The 13,321-nt window shown below is 36.8% G+C and overlaps 2 protein-coding genes across 2 annotated transcripts; one reads left to right on the forward strand and one right to left on the reverse strand.

The window, feature by feature from the left end:
• Positions 1–281: 281 nt before the first annotated feature.
• Positions 282–4,658, reverse strand: LOC108546090 (dynamin-binding protein). The gene is made up of 9 exons (XM_017898021.1): positions 4,397–4,658; positions 4,135–4,312; positions 3,938–4,056; positions 2,412–3,848; positions 2,200–2,349; positions 1,503–2,123; positions 1,240–1,422; positions 557–1,159; positions 282–476 (listed from the first exon to the last, which is right to left on the reverse strand). The coding sequence occupies exons 1-9, from the start codon at positions 4,484–4,486 to the stop codon at positions 282–284; spliced, it is 3,576 nt and encodes a 1,191-aa protein (XP_017753510.1). The 5' UTR covers positions 4,487–4,658.
• Positions 4,659–5,177: 519 nt separating this feature from the next.
• On the forward strand, positions 5,178–6,701 carry LOC108546095 (putative GTP-binding protein 6). Its single transcript, XM_017898024.1, has 2 exons — positions 5,178–6,194; positions 6,273–6,701. The coding sequence occupies exons 1-2, from the start codon at positions 5,178–5,180 to the stop codon at positions 6,699–6,701; spliced, it is 1,446 nt and encodes a 481-aa protein (XP_017753513.1).
• Positions 6,702–13,321: the final 6,620 nt, after the last annotated feature.

Consider the following 13,321-nt stretch of genomic DNA (forward strand, 5'->3'; position numbering starts at 1 on the left):
CATATATGTATGATATAAAAATAAATATTAAGGAAGTACATTTAAGCATAAAACATATTAGCATAAGTACAATAAGCAAATAACATTGCAATACTTTTCCATAAAATTAAAATGTAGCTAACATCTATTAATAAATTAAAAATAATTTCAATTATTATTTAATATTTAAAATAATTCTTATTCCACGAGTTAAATGAATTTTTCTTATTAAAAAAACTATGTGCATTAAATAATTAATACTAACAATTTAATATATAAATATATAAACTGATATTGCGAGTTTATTGTTTTCCCGTAGGTGGTTCGTGTAAATAGTTTTTAGGTACATAACCCTTATTGCCGTAACGATCCTCCATAAGCCACCATTCATCATTTCCTTTCTCATCATGAGGTCTAACAAGCCTTAATGCTTGACCTTTACTGACAGGTAGTGTCCCAGACATATTTGTACAAAAATCATATTCTGCATAGTAAAACTAAAAAGTATTATGATTTAGTTCAATAAGGAATTTCTATTTTATCTTATTCTTATTATCTATTTTACACATTTAGTTACCTCATAGTTTAAATTTTGATATTGTTGAACTTTTGGAATTTGTTCAATATTACCATAATACTCGGGCTCTTTTTTAATTACATTATTAACATCAAGGTCTAGTAAATTTTGCAAATTTAATTGGGATATAGCTTCAGGTTCTTTTTCAGGAGAGTCCATGCAAATTAGATCAGGCATGGACATGTTATTATATTTATTTGAGGTAGGAACTTCATTGGATAATTCAATTTGTGATACTTGTTGAATTTGTAAACATTTAGCAGGTAAAAATCCTTGAGCAACTCCATTGTCTACAAACCATCTTGAGACATCACCCATAGGATCTTGTTTCTTAATCACTGCAACCAACGTTCCACGTGCTGCACCCATATCCAAAGATGAAGTGCTTACTATATTTTGGGTAACAACATATAATTTATCACTGGAATATTTATTTTTTAATGAAATTCTTTGTCTTTCACTTTGCGGACACCACGTCGATTGTTCTTCTTCTATACGTGGATTTGTGCCCGCAAATGCAAAACGAGTTATTTGATTCCACAATAAATTATGATTAACCAAAAATGACTCCAAAATATCCTGAGATGACAGTTGAGTTGAGGACTATAATTACAAAAGAATACTAATTAATTTCTAAATTTTTATATAATTGTAAATATCGATTATTATTTTATTTAAAATACCTCGCAAAACGTCAAATATCTTTTGGTAATTGTTCCACATAAAAGCTTTCTAGCATGTGCAAAAGCAGTAATACAATTTACTAATATCTTTGTTGCTGCATCAATGACAATTGGCAATTCTTCTAGTAGTTGATGGGTTAGAGCTTCATAATTACTCTTTGCTGTTGATAATTCATCTTGTGCCTGTAGAAAATAGACTATTGCAGCTTATCTATCATTCTAATCATGTTAATTAAAGAAATAATCAAATGTGACAAACATACTATTCGAGATTCTTTATACTTTTCACTCTTTGAAATAGCAGCATCATAATCAAGTAATTTATCATGCCGTTTTGTTATTAAAACAGTAGGGCCATCTAGTAAGGTTATTAAAAACTGTATTGGTGCATTAACTCTATTCTGTAAACATATTTTCAATTCTTGTACAGATTGTGACAAAATTATGGATCTTATGTCTCTAAGTCTCTTTGCTTCGCTATTTGATGTTCCTTGATAGTACTGAATCACATAATCTGATATCATTTCTCCACAGAGAGCTTCATTACTTAAATATGTAAGGCATTGTTCAACATCTTTAGCTAACTGTAAAGCACATTTTTCAACAGATCTAAATTGTTTTTCAAGTTCTTCAAATTCCGTATCAACGGTAATATTTGTTAATCCTAAGCTGGTAGACAATCGTGTACTTAATCTAGTAGACATTTTTGCTACAGAATGCATATTAAGTTTAGCCATTTTCCTCATCAGTGTGTTGCCATTATCCAAATATTTTGATACCAAATCTTTTCGACGTTTATATTCGTTGATATGACTGGCAACAGCTGTCATAGTCTTCCATGCTTCCTCGACTGGATGTTTATCAGGATGGTTATCATCGGTACACTAAAAAGCAGCTATATGTTTTGAAAGAATTTTATAGTAAACTGTTAATATAGGCATAAAAATTAGCATTACTTACCTTCACTAACTCATATAAAATAAGGGGATATTTTAATATTCTTTGTACTGGCTTTATAAGTATAGAACTCATGTCAAAACAGGCTACTTTATATCGTAATGTCTCAATACCTTTGTTGAATACTTTCATTATTTCTTCATTATTTTCATACTGAAATTATATAATAACATGTAAAATATATAAGCAAAAATATTTAAGTAAACTATAATAACCTTCTTTAACAAAACTAACGCAGCTTCATGGTTTCCACAATATTTTACATAAACGCCTTTTAATTTTTCAGCCATTTCCATAAAGCAAGGACCAACAGTTTGCATTTCTTCATCACACCCTTTCATAGCTTTTAGTATTTTGTCCAACAATTCTTCCGCAACGTGAATAATATCAAGAAGATTTCCAAATAAAGTGGTTACATCTACTCCCAAAGATACAAGTTGACTTGGATCATATAAATTAAATATCTCGTACGTTAAGTTTAAATCACGAACGTATTCTTTTTCAGTGAGGACTAATTCCGATATAACATTTTGTCTTTGATCTGTTCTTTTTTGTTTTAATTCCAAATTATCATTATCAGTAATACTAATATGTTGATTAACGTCGTCCGAAATTTTATTACTCTCTGTTGTATTCTTTTGTAACGGAGTTCTGCCCGGTGCTGGTATAGGTGGTGCTGGTCTATGCGGTTCTGAAAGTCTCTTTGGTTTTTGTTCTTCTAATCTATTAGAAGTTACTTCATCATGCCGTATTACTACAAAATCTTCCAAAATATCTGTATTAATATCAAATGATTCTGTAGACAACAGACCCAAGTAACTTCTTGGACATAATCCAACTTTGCCAGAGTGATTTTCAACATTAATCCAATCTGAATTTGCCATATTAATTACTTTAACTATTTCGCCTTCAAAAATACTTAAATCTCCATCCATCTGTGCTTTAAAAGTATACTTTACTCTTGCTTCAGTTCCAGGCATCAATTCATCATATTGCACATTGTTTGTTTCTTGCGTGTATAAATTTTGTTCACTGTTTATTTCATTACAATCAACTATAATATTTACATAAGATATAGGAAAAATGCCTTTTCGATTATCTATTGTACCCTCCATCCATTCTGAATCTATATGTTTAATGAGATGTACCACTTCTTTTGCATCAAAATTAAGTTCATTTGGAAACTGAGCATTAAATGGATACAAAGTAATAGCATATGGTTTTACATTTAATGCATTCGAATTACTCATATTTTTCAAGCTTTCTGTTGAATCTGAAGAAACTGGTTTAAATTCAGGAAATAAATCATAATAATTTGGTGCAGGTTCTTCAACAAAGAAACTTGTGGAAGGGGTTTCCTTAATGTCTTTATGTATCCTTTCATCATGATTTGTAGTTGTAGAAAAAGAATTATTGTCCACTGTACATGCTATATCTAGCTGTTCTGTACTATCATTTACATAAGATATAAATCCTTCTGGAAATACACCCATTTTACCATCCTCTGTCATTCCATAGCACCAACCATCTCCAAAAATTTCTGTGACAGTAATCATTTCACCTTCTACCAAATTAAGTTCTCCTTCAAGCTGTGCTTCTAAACTATGTTTTATTCGAGCTTTCTTTTTCACAATCGTTTTTTCCAAACTTTTCTAAAAATAATGAAAATCTTATAATTTTTACTTATATAATAGATTACTTAATTCTTGAATGTAAAAATTTATTTGCAGAAGATATATACCTTTAATAATTTAGTGTCAAGTTGCCATACATGTGTTAGAGGAAAAATACCTACTCTAGTATCTATTTGGCCCGAGTACCATTCAGAACCAACATCTTGTAATCCAATAATAATTTCTCCTATTCCCATAAAACATACATAAAATAACTTTCTTTTATGTTAAAAGTATAATTTGTGCATACATTTACATAAGTTACCTTTAGAAAAAGATAAGTCTCCATCCTGCTGACCTTGAAAGTCAACAGTTGACACAAACAATGTTTGAGAATCATGTAATGTTGGAATTTCTACTTTGTGTAAATGACTTGAAGGAAATTTTCCAGTTCTGCCTCGAGATTCACCATAACACCAATGTTTGTCTATGACACTATATACCTGCATCAATTGTATAGAAAAACGTAATTATGTACGATAAGGTTATATGTAAATGTTTATATAAATATATATTTATAAAATTACCAAAAAGTATTCCCCTTTGTGTAAACATAACTCTCCATCGGCGACGGTTAAAAAGTCGAATAAAACTTTTGTTAATGTTCCTGGTTCCATTTTTATACACAACTGAATTTAATTTTACTTTTAATTTTGGAAAGTCACAATTTACAATTCTGAAGGAATTGACACCTTGTCAGTTGCGTGATAAGGTTTTCAGTCACGTAGCAGAAACATCTGTTCGACTTACGTCGATTCTCGAATTTAACCCGCGTAAATGTCATTGTTATAAAATATAGAGTGTTAATTATTTCAAGATGTTACGAAAATGATAAATATTTTGATAGATATAAGTTAAAAAAACGATTGAATATATAGTATTATCTGCTAATAAATATATTAGGTATATTTTAATCAAAACACATACATATATATAATAATTTCTTCCTTTAAGAACAAACGTATACAAACACATATACAATTTAAAATAAAATCTGTAGTTATTTGGATTGTGAGTAATAATTATTCTGAAATGTTATTGTTTTGAGGCTACGTTCGGTTCTTGAGTGTTTTAATACTAGAGACACATGCGAAGTAAGGTTAAGTATTCCTTATTAGAGTATAATACGTAATAAATGTACGTAAATATATGTATATGTAACAATATATTCTTTGTAGCTAAATTAAGCATTTTATCAATAATATGTTAAATTGAAGGTTATGAAATAATATATATAATTATTGCCTTGTGAATTATTTGTACCGAAATGTATATTTAAAGAATTAAGTACTATATAATTATTAAATAATGCGGTGTTTGAAAAAATTTATTGGAATTTTAAATAAGTCACAATATATAATAAATAGAAAAAAGGAAGTTAATGTATTTAATGCTATTTATCAATGTAAATACATATCTAATTCAACATTTCAAGAATATAATGAAAGTGAAGAAGAAAATAAGATTTACTCAGACCTGTGCCAAGATTACTTGGGAACAGTTACTAGAGGAAATAGAGTATTTATAATACAACCATATATAAAGTGGGGTGTTCAAAAGAAAAGAAGTACTACGCCTGAGTTGCAATTAGCTGAAGCTGTAGCACTCATTGATACTCTACCATATTGGAGCATTGTTGGTAAAAAAATAGTTCCATTACTTTCTTTACAAAAAAAACAGTTAGTTGGTTCTGGAACTATGGAAACTTTGAAGAAAGATATTAGAAGTTGTCCACATGTTACAGCTATATTTGTTAGTGCAAATTTATTAAAATTTATACAAATTGCAGAACTACAACAAATTTTCAACTTGCCAATTTATGATCGGTATTCTATAATTATTCATATTTTTCGAGAACACGCAAGAACGTCAGAAGCCAAATTGCAAGTAGCTTTGGCCGAAATTCCATATATAAAGAAAAAAATGATTGATTTAGCTAATTATCGTATTCAAAAACGAATAAATTTTGATGATAAGACAAAGGCTTTTCTCCATGCCAGAGAAAGAAAATTAAAAAATGCACTGGTGAAACTGAAAGAACATAGACAACTGATAAAGCGACAAAGATGTAGGTATGGTTTCCCAAATATTGCTATCGTTGGGTATACAAATGCTGGTAAAACATCATTGATAAAAGCATTAACAGGAGATGTTTCGCTACAACCTGAGAACAAGTTATTTGCCACTTTAGATACAACGGTACACCAAGGATTTCTACCAAATAATATGAAAGTATTATATATCGATACCATTGGATTTATTCAGGATGTACCAGAAACTTTAATAGAGCCATTTAGAGTAACTCTGGAAGATGCTATAAATGCAGTATGTAACATTTTTTTTTGATAACTTTATTAAAATTTGTACAATAACAAAAGTAATCATATCCAACTTCCTTTATAGGAGATAATAATTCACGTGTTTGATATAAGTCATCCTGATGTTAAAGCTCAAGTGCAACATGTTCAAAAAACAATACAATCTATGGTGGATGAAAATAAACTAATAATTAACGTTGCTAATAAATGTGATTTAGTTGAAAAAAATGCGATAAAAAGTGTTGTACCAGAGGATGCATTTATCATTTCTACAACTAAATTAACAGGCCTCGATTTGTTACGATCGAAATTAGAGGAAGACGTTATAAATGCCGCTAATATAATAAAGAAACGTATCAGAGTAAGGACTGGAAGTGTAGAAGCATCATGGTTATACAAGCAGACGACAGTTTTAAGTGCTGAACCTGATTCCAATAATTCACAATATTTAATAATGGATATACTTATGACAACACCTATATTTTATGAATTTAAACGGGTTTTTCATCTTTAAATAAATTTGTTTAAATTTGTTAGAGATTGTTCGTTTACCGATATATAATGCAACTGGTTTATATTTATTTCATTAGTTCACTTCATTTCGTTTATCAACTTTATTATTTACAACAATATGAAATTTATGTTATGGAGCGTAGATGGAAAGGGTATCTAATTTATTTGTAATAATGTTTTTTATTGCGACGAACTGTGTTAAATAATTTAAACTAACGTTTCACTTTTTTCTAGAAAAGATTGACTCATCTTTTTCAAGCGATTTTCCCTTTTACGAACCATTGCGTACACGTGTTTCGCACGTGTTTTCCTGCAGTCGGCATTTTTGAATACCAGATGTATGAGGCATAACTCGAAATTTTAACCAAAGCATTTGTTACGCTCGTTAACTGGATTAAAGTCTTACCGTGTATACTGGTACATCTTTACGCCACTATTAGATCTACACACGAGAATGAATTTACACAGACATCTATTTCTTCGATGCGACTCCGAAGAAGGATATAGCTAGTATATACGCGTTACTCGACGTATTATTACCTTGAAAATGTTTCGAAATGGAAAATTTTGCACAGTTCCAAAATAAATGCCGTATGGGACTGAAATTCTTGGATGAAATGCTTCGCAGAGTTCTATACGCAAATAATGTTCATACGTTAAAATCGCGCGATGCATTGACGCAATGCGTAGGTGGCAAGAGGATGCAATTTTACGTTATCGAAGAGTAGAATTCGAGTGACGAGAACAGCGTGTGTAGTAGAAAAAGAGAGATACGGAAGTTAGGTAAAGAGTAGGGATGAGATAAGGAGTGAAATAGAGTGCGTTGCTGGAGTCTTCATAGTTAACAGTGACGAAAATAATCCGTTGAGATTAAAGGAACAATCGATTGGCTGGGTATTGGAAAGATTCTTTCTCGGTTGAGAGTAGCACGTGGTAGTTTTGGAAGCAGCGTTTATTAAGAGCTGAGTTTATTTGTCTTATCTTTCTTGCCGAGTGCAAGAACGATCATCCGCCGCAAGAAAGTTCGCGGCGAGGGTGCCGGCGACGTGATGTATAATTCATAGAGCCGGTGGTTCATGCATATATAGATATACAGGGCGTCTTGAGGAATTAATCGCGGCGTCGCGTCGTGTAGATTGATATCGCGATTATGGCCCTTCCCTACGGAAAGGGTCCGGTGTGCCAAGAGCCGATCGACAAGCAGCAAACGGGCCGCGATAATTAATTACGAGCGTGACGTCGCTTTAACGTCGTTAATTTTCATTATCTCGATTGGAATTCGCTTGTAGTGCAGCGTGTACCGCTTTCGGGCTTGCTAATTTCGCGCCTCGTCTCGGCCTCTCCGCGGAAAAGGCATTAATAATTCCGGCTGTCCTTGCAAAATTTGTCACCCACCGCGGCCAAGCCGCGGTAACGTTAACGTTGGTCACGCACACCAGACACTTCGCTATGCTATGCTTTCACGGATGCAAGGATCCCAGCAATGCACTTTGCATGTTGTCTGGATTATTAAAGCGAACCAAGTGAAACCTAATTATCGCGGTGCCACTCCTGGCACTGGCTCTAGCCGAACGACTAATTTCCACCGCTTTCCTACTGTTTACCGTGGTAACAAAGCAACAACTTTACATTCCCGCCGCTCCCAACCTGTGGGACGACTCTAATCTCCGTAATCTTCGCGTGTCTACGCGTTAGATGTATCATTACCTGTCGTCATTTTGCACTTTTCGCTTCTTACATTCTCGAGGAACGACGCCTCTTCGCTATTCCTATCTTATTCACCTACACAGCGATATTTCAACTAGATCGTGAAGAAAAAGAGAATTTTACGTTCATCTTTGTAACGAAGACGTAAATTCTTGTTCACTCCGGATGCATGTATTAATATAATAATATATTAATGTAATAAATATATATTAATATAATAAAAATAAGGATTTCAATGGTCGAGAGAAGAGCTCGAAGCGAGCTCGTTAGAATTTTAAACGGCTAATGTGATAGGAGAAAGCGTCGATAATGTATCACAGCCAATTTTACTTTGTAAATGAAACCGTATTTTTAACAGCGCGTAATATATTTTCTCGATCTCACGTGTACGTTCGAGACACGTACGCATGACACGACCCGTTTATAAAGCAAAGCAGAAGGTCATTTGTATACGTACGTTGGATGATTTCTCGTTTTAAGATCTACGCATGTACAGAGAACGCATTCTTTCGCTTCACGTGTCGTTCCACCTCGCGCTGTTAGCCCTGCGCGTTTATCTGGTACTTGAACTACAAAGCTGCAGCTTAACCGGGCAACTGTAACCCAACAATTATACCAACGATTGACTAACGAATGTCGATCGGCGAGTGACTCGTATAATACAATGATTGGCCGTCGCGCTGATTCGGTTGCTGTTACAGATTCAATTACGGCTCCCATGGCTTGATATTTTGCACCATCGATTGAACGGTCCGAAATCGGTTGGACAGAACTTTGATCTCCGACCGTCGGTGGTCTTGAAATCGAATTAAGCTTTGCTATAAATAACGAAAACGCTGTCTATCGGTTGTCGCAACTCCACCTGGCGTATTTTTATTAAACGTTTCGTCTTTACTTTCCTTCATTTCCCTATAAAGTGGCGCCCTTTCTACCGAACGTTTCAATAGTATCCGTCTCATATTTAACGAGTGTTCCATCGTGAGACGCTAGGCGACGCGACACTCGACGTGCGTTAAACAGTTTGTAACCTTACCTTAAGATTAAGTCGTTAAGTTCTATCGTATGATGATTAATTAAGCGGCTCGCACGGCACTGGTTCGACGAGTGACATACATTTGGTCTGTCGACAGGACATTCTAGCGATCAAGCTTCCAGGATTAATTGCATCGTTAAAGTCGTCGAACAATGTCTCGGCAATGAAAAATCAAGGTGGGCGCTCTTTTACGTGACGTGACCGATGTTCGTGAAACGGATATTAGCCAAGCGAACAGCACAGCCGGTAACTTCAAAGAGACGGAGAAAAATTTGAACGGTCAACCCCGCGTAGGAGAATCCCATGCTCGCGAATGCCTTCGTCAAACGATCAACACCGTTCCCTTTCCACTACCTACCACCGACCAGTTCCCCTTTCTCTCCGTATCGTTCAATTTCGTATGTTTGCCTCTATTGCGCGTTCCTTCGTAGGGTCCGGGCGAAGAGATGATGCGTATTTACATATACGCCCGCTGCTTCCCTATCTTCTCCACTTATTCTTTGCAACGTAATTTTATACGAAACTTCTTTCCTTTCACGAAATCGCGTCGAATTAACGATTGAAATATTATCGTGTAATCGTGGTCGTTCGTTTCACGAATTCAAAGAAACAAGTGGAAACAGACGAACGTAGACCATTAGAGCATTTCGTTTACCCAGTCACAACACGACTGAACGGGGCGAGAGCTAGACCCGTATAGTCAGGAATTAGAACCCTCGCTTTACTCGCTTTACTCACTTTCCGTATAAAATATCATTACTCGAGTTTTTGATGGGAAATTTTATTGATATTTATTTACTCTCGTCTCATCGAACTAAACGAAAAAAATATCAGATTCAATTTGTATTATTGGAAAGCCTATTTTCGGTAATCGATTTTTAATACCTCGTGGCGATGTATTTTAATCGTATAGCTATCGATATGTTTTGCATCGATTAATGGGAGTCGAATATTCCTCCTCGTATACCGGTATTTAATCGCGATGTTAGCTAACAAACGGGAAACATATTCGCTAGGTTGGCGCCCTTGGACGAGGTTAGACGGTCCTGCCTGAGAGACTCCAGCATTGGCTGTTTCGCGGGCGTGGGAGCTCCGCAGGGGTTCAGTTAGTCTGCACGGGTAATAGAACTGCGCTGGGGGTGGGCGTAAGAACGAGGAACGGTTAGTATATCTTCGCGAAGGGTAGGAGCAATAGCCGGTTGGCGCAAGTGCGGCGGGGATATCGTGGCCTGGCGGAGCCCAGTCGAGTCCCGTGAGTCCGGGCAAACACAGCTATTAAGGTGGTACGTGGTGGTGGTGTAGGCGTCGTCCGGGACTGAGATTTCCAGCCGCCATCCAGAAGCATCTCCACGGTGTGTCTGTGCGTTTAATCAATGGTCGAGAGAAGAGCTCGAAGCGAGCTCGTTAGAATTTTAAACGGCTAATGTGATAGGAGAAAGCGTCGATAATGTATCACAGCCAATTTTACTTTGTAAATGAAACCGTATTTTTAACAGCGCGTAATATATTTTCTCGATCTCACGTGTACGTTCGAGACACGTACGCATGACACGACCCGTTTATAAAGCAAAGCAGAAGGTCATTTGTATACGTACGTTGGATGATTTCTCGTTTTAAGATCTACGCATGTACAGAGAACGCATTCTTTCGCTTCACGTGTCGTTCCACCTCGCGCTGTTAGCCCTGCGCGTTTATCTGGTACTTGAACTACAAAGCTGCAGCTTAACCGGGCAACTGTAACCCAACAATTATACCAACGATTGACTAACGAATGTCGATCGGCGAGTGACTCGTATAATACAATGATTGGCCGTCGCGCTGATTCGGTTGCTGTTACAGATTCAATTACGGCTCCCATGGCTTGATATTTTGCACCATCGATTGAACGGTCCGAAATCGGTTGGACAGAACTTTGATCTCCGACCGTCGGTGGTCTTGAAATCGAATTAAGCTTTGCTATAAATAACGAAAACGCTGTCTATCGGTTGTCGCAACTCCACCTGGCGTATTTTTATTAAACGTTTCGTCTTTACTTTCCTTCATTTCCCTATAAAGTGGCGCCCTTTCTACCGAACGTTTCAATAGTATCCGTCTCATATTTAACGAGTGTTCCATCGTGAGACGCTAGGCGACGCGACACTCGACGTGCGTTAAACAGTTTGTAACCTTACCTTAAGATTAAGTCGTTAAGTTCTATCGTATGATGATTAATTAAGCGGCTCGCACGGCACTGGTTCGACGAGTGACATACATTTGGTCTGTCGACAGGACATTCTAGCGATCAAGCTTCCAGGATTAATTGCATCGTTAAAGTCGTCGAACAATGTCTCGGCAATGAAAAATCAAGGTGGGCGCTCTTTTACGTGACGTGACCGATGTTCGTGAAACGGATATTAGCCAAGCGAACAGCACAGCCGGTAACTTCAAAGAGACGGAGAAAAATTTGAACGGTCAACCCCGCGTAGGAGAATCCCATGCTCGCGAATGCCTTCGTCAAACGATCAACACCGTTCCCTTTCCACTACCTACCACCGACCAGTTCCCCTTTCTCTCCGTATCGTTCAATTTCGTATGTTTGCCTCTATTGCGCGTTCCTTCGTAGGGTCCGGGCGAAGAGATGATGCGTATTTACATATACGCCCGCTGCTTCCCTATCTTCTCCACTTATTCTTTGCAACGTAATTTTATACGAAACTTCTTTCCTTTCACGAAATCGCGTCGAATTAACGATTGAAATATTATCGTGTAATCGTGGTCGTTCGTTTCACGAATTCAAAGAAACAAGTGGAAACAGACGAACGTAGACCATTAGAGCATTTCGTTTACCCAGTCACAACACGACTGAACGGGGCGAGAGCTAGACCCGTATAGTCAGGAATTAGAACCCTCGCTTTACTCGCTTTACTCACTTTCCGTATAAAATATCATTACTCGAGTTTTTGATGGGAAATTTTATTGATATTTATTTACTCTCGTCTCATCGAACTAAACGAAAAAAATATCAGATTCAATTTGTATTATTGGAAAGCCTATTTTCGGTAATCGATTTTTAATACCTCGTGGCGATGTATTTTAATCGTATAGCTATCGATATGTTTTGCATCGATTAATGGGAGTCGAATATTCCTCCTCGTATACCGGTATTTAATCGCGATGTTAGCTAACAAACGGGAAACATATTCGCTAGGTTGGCGCCCTTGGACGAGGTTAGACGGTCCTGCCTGAGAGACTCCAGCATTGGCTGTTTCGCGGGCGTGGGAGCTCCGCAGGGGTTCAGTTAGTCTGCACGGGTAATAGAACTGCGCTGGGGGTGGGCGTAAGAACGAGGAACGGTTAGTATATCTTCGCGAAGGGTAGGAGCAATAGCCGGTTGGCGCAAGTGCGGCGGGGATATCGTGGCCTGGCGGAGCCCAGTCGAGTCCCGTGAGTCCGGGCAAACACAGCTATTAAGGTGGTACGTGGTGGTGGTGTAGGCGTCGTCCGGGACTGAGATTTCCAGCCGCCATCCAGAAGCATCTCCACGGTGTGTCTGTGCGTTTACGTGTAGTCGTCAGTTCCGCGTGGTACGCATCAAAACCGGCTTGATTCGTGGTTGATTTCATTGTCCCGGAGAACTAAAAGAGCCTTCTTATTTCGTTGTGCCGCGTGCTGTGAGAGTGTGTCTGTGAGTGTGCGTATGCTTGATAAAAAGAAAGGTTAGAAAGATCGAAAGAGTAAATGTAGTCGAGGGATACGAGCGAATGAGAACCGAAGAATAGAGAGAATGAAAGAGAGATAGAAAGATAGGGAGAGAGAGAGAAAGAGGGAGAGGGAGAGAGAGAAAGATAGAATATAGTCGGTGCGTGCTAGTATGCGTCGAAAGAGCGGCTGGCTCGACCGAA

Source organism: Eufriesea mexicana, unplaced genomic scaffold, assembly GCF_001483705.2.
Source record: "Eufriesea mexicana isolate 0111107269 unplaced genomic scaffold, ASM148370v2 scaffold605, whole genome shotgun sequence".
Taxonomy (NCBI): Eukaryota; Metazoa; Arthropoda; class Insecta; order Hymenoptera; family Apidae; genus Eufriesea; species Eufriesea mexicana.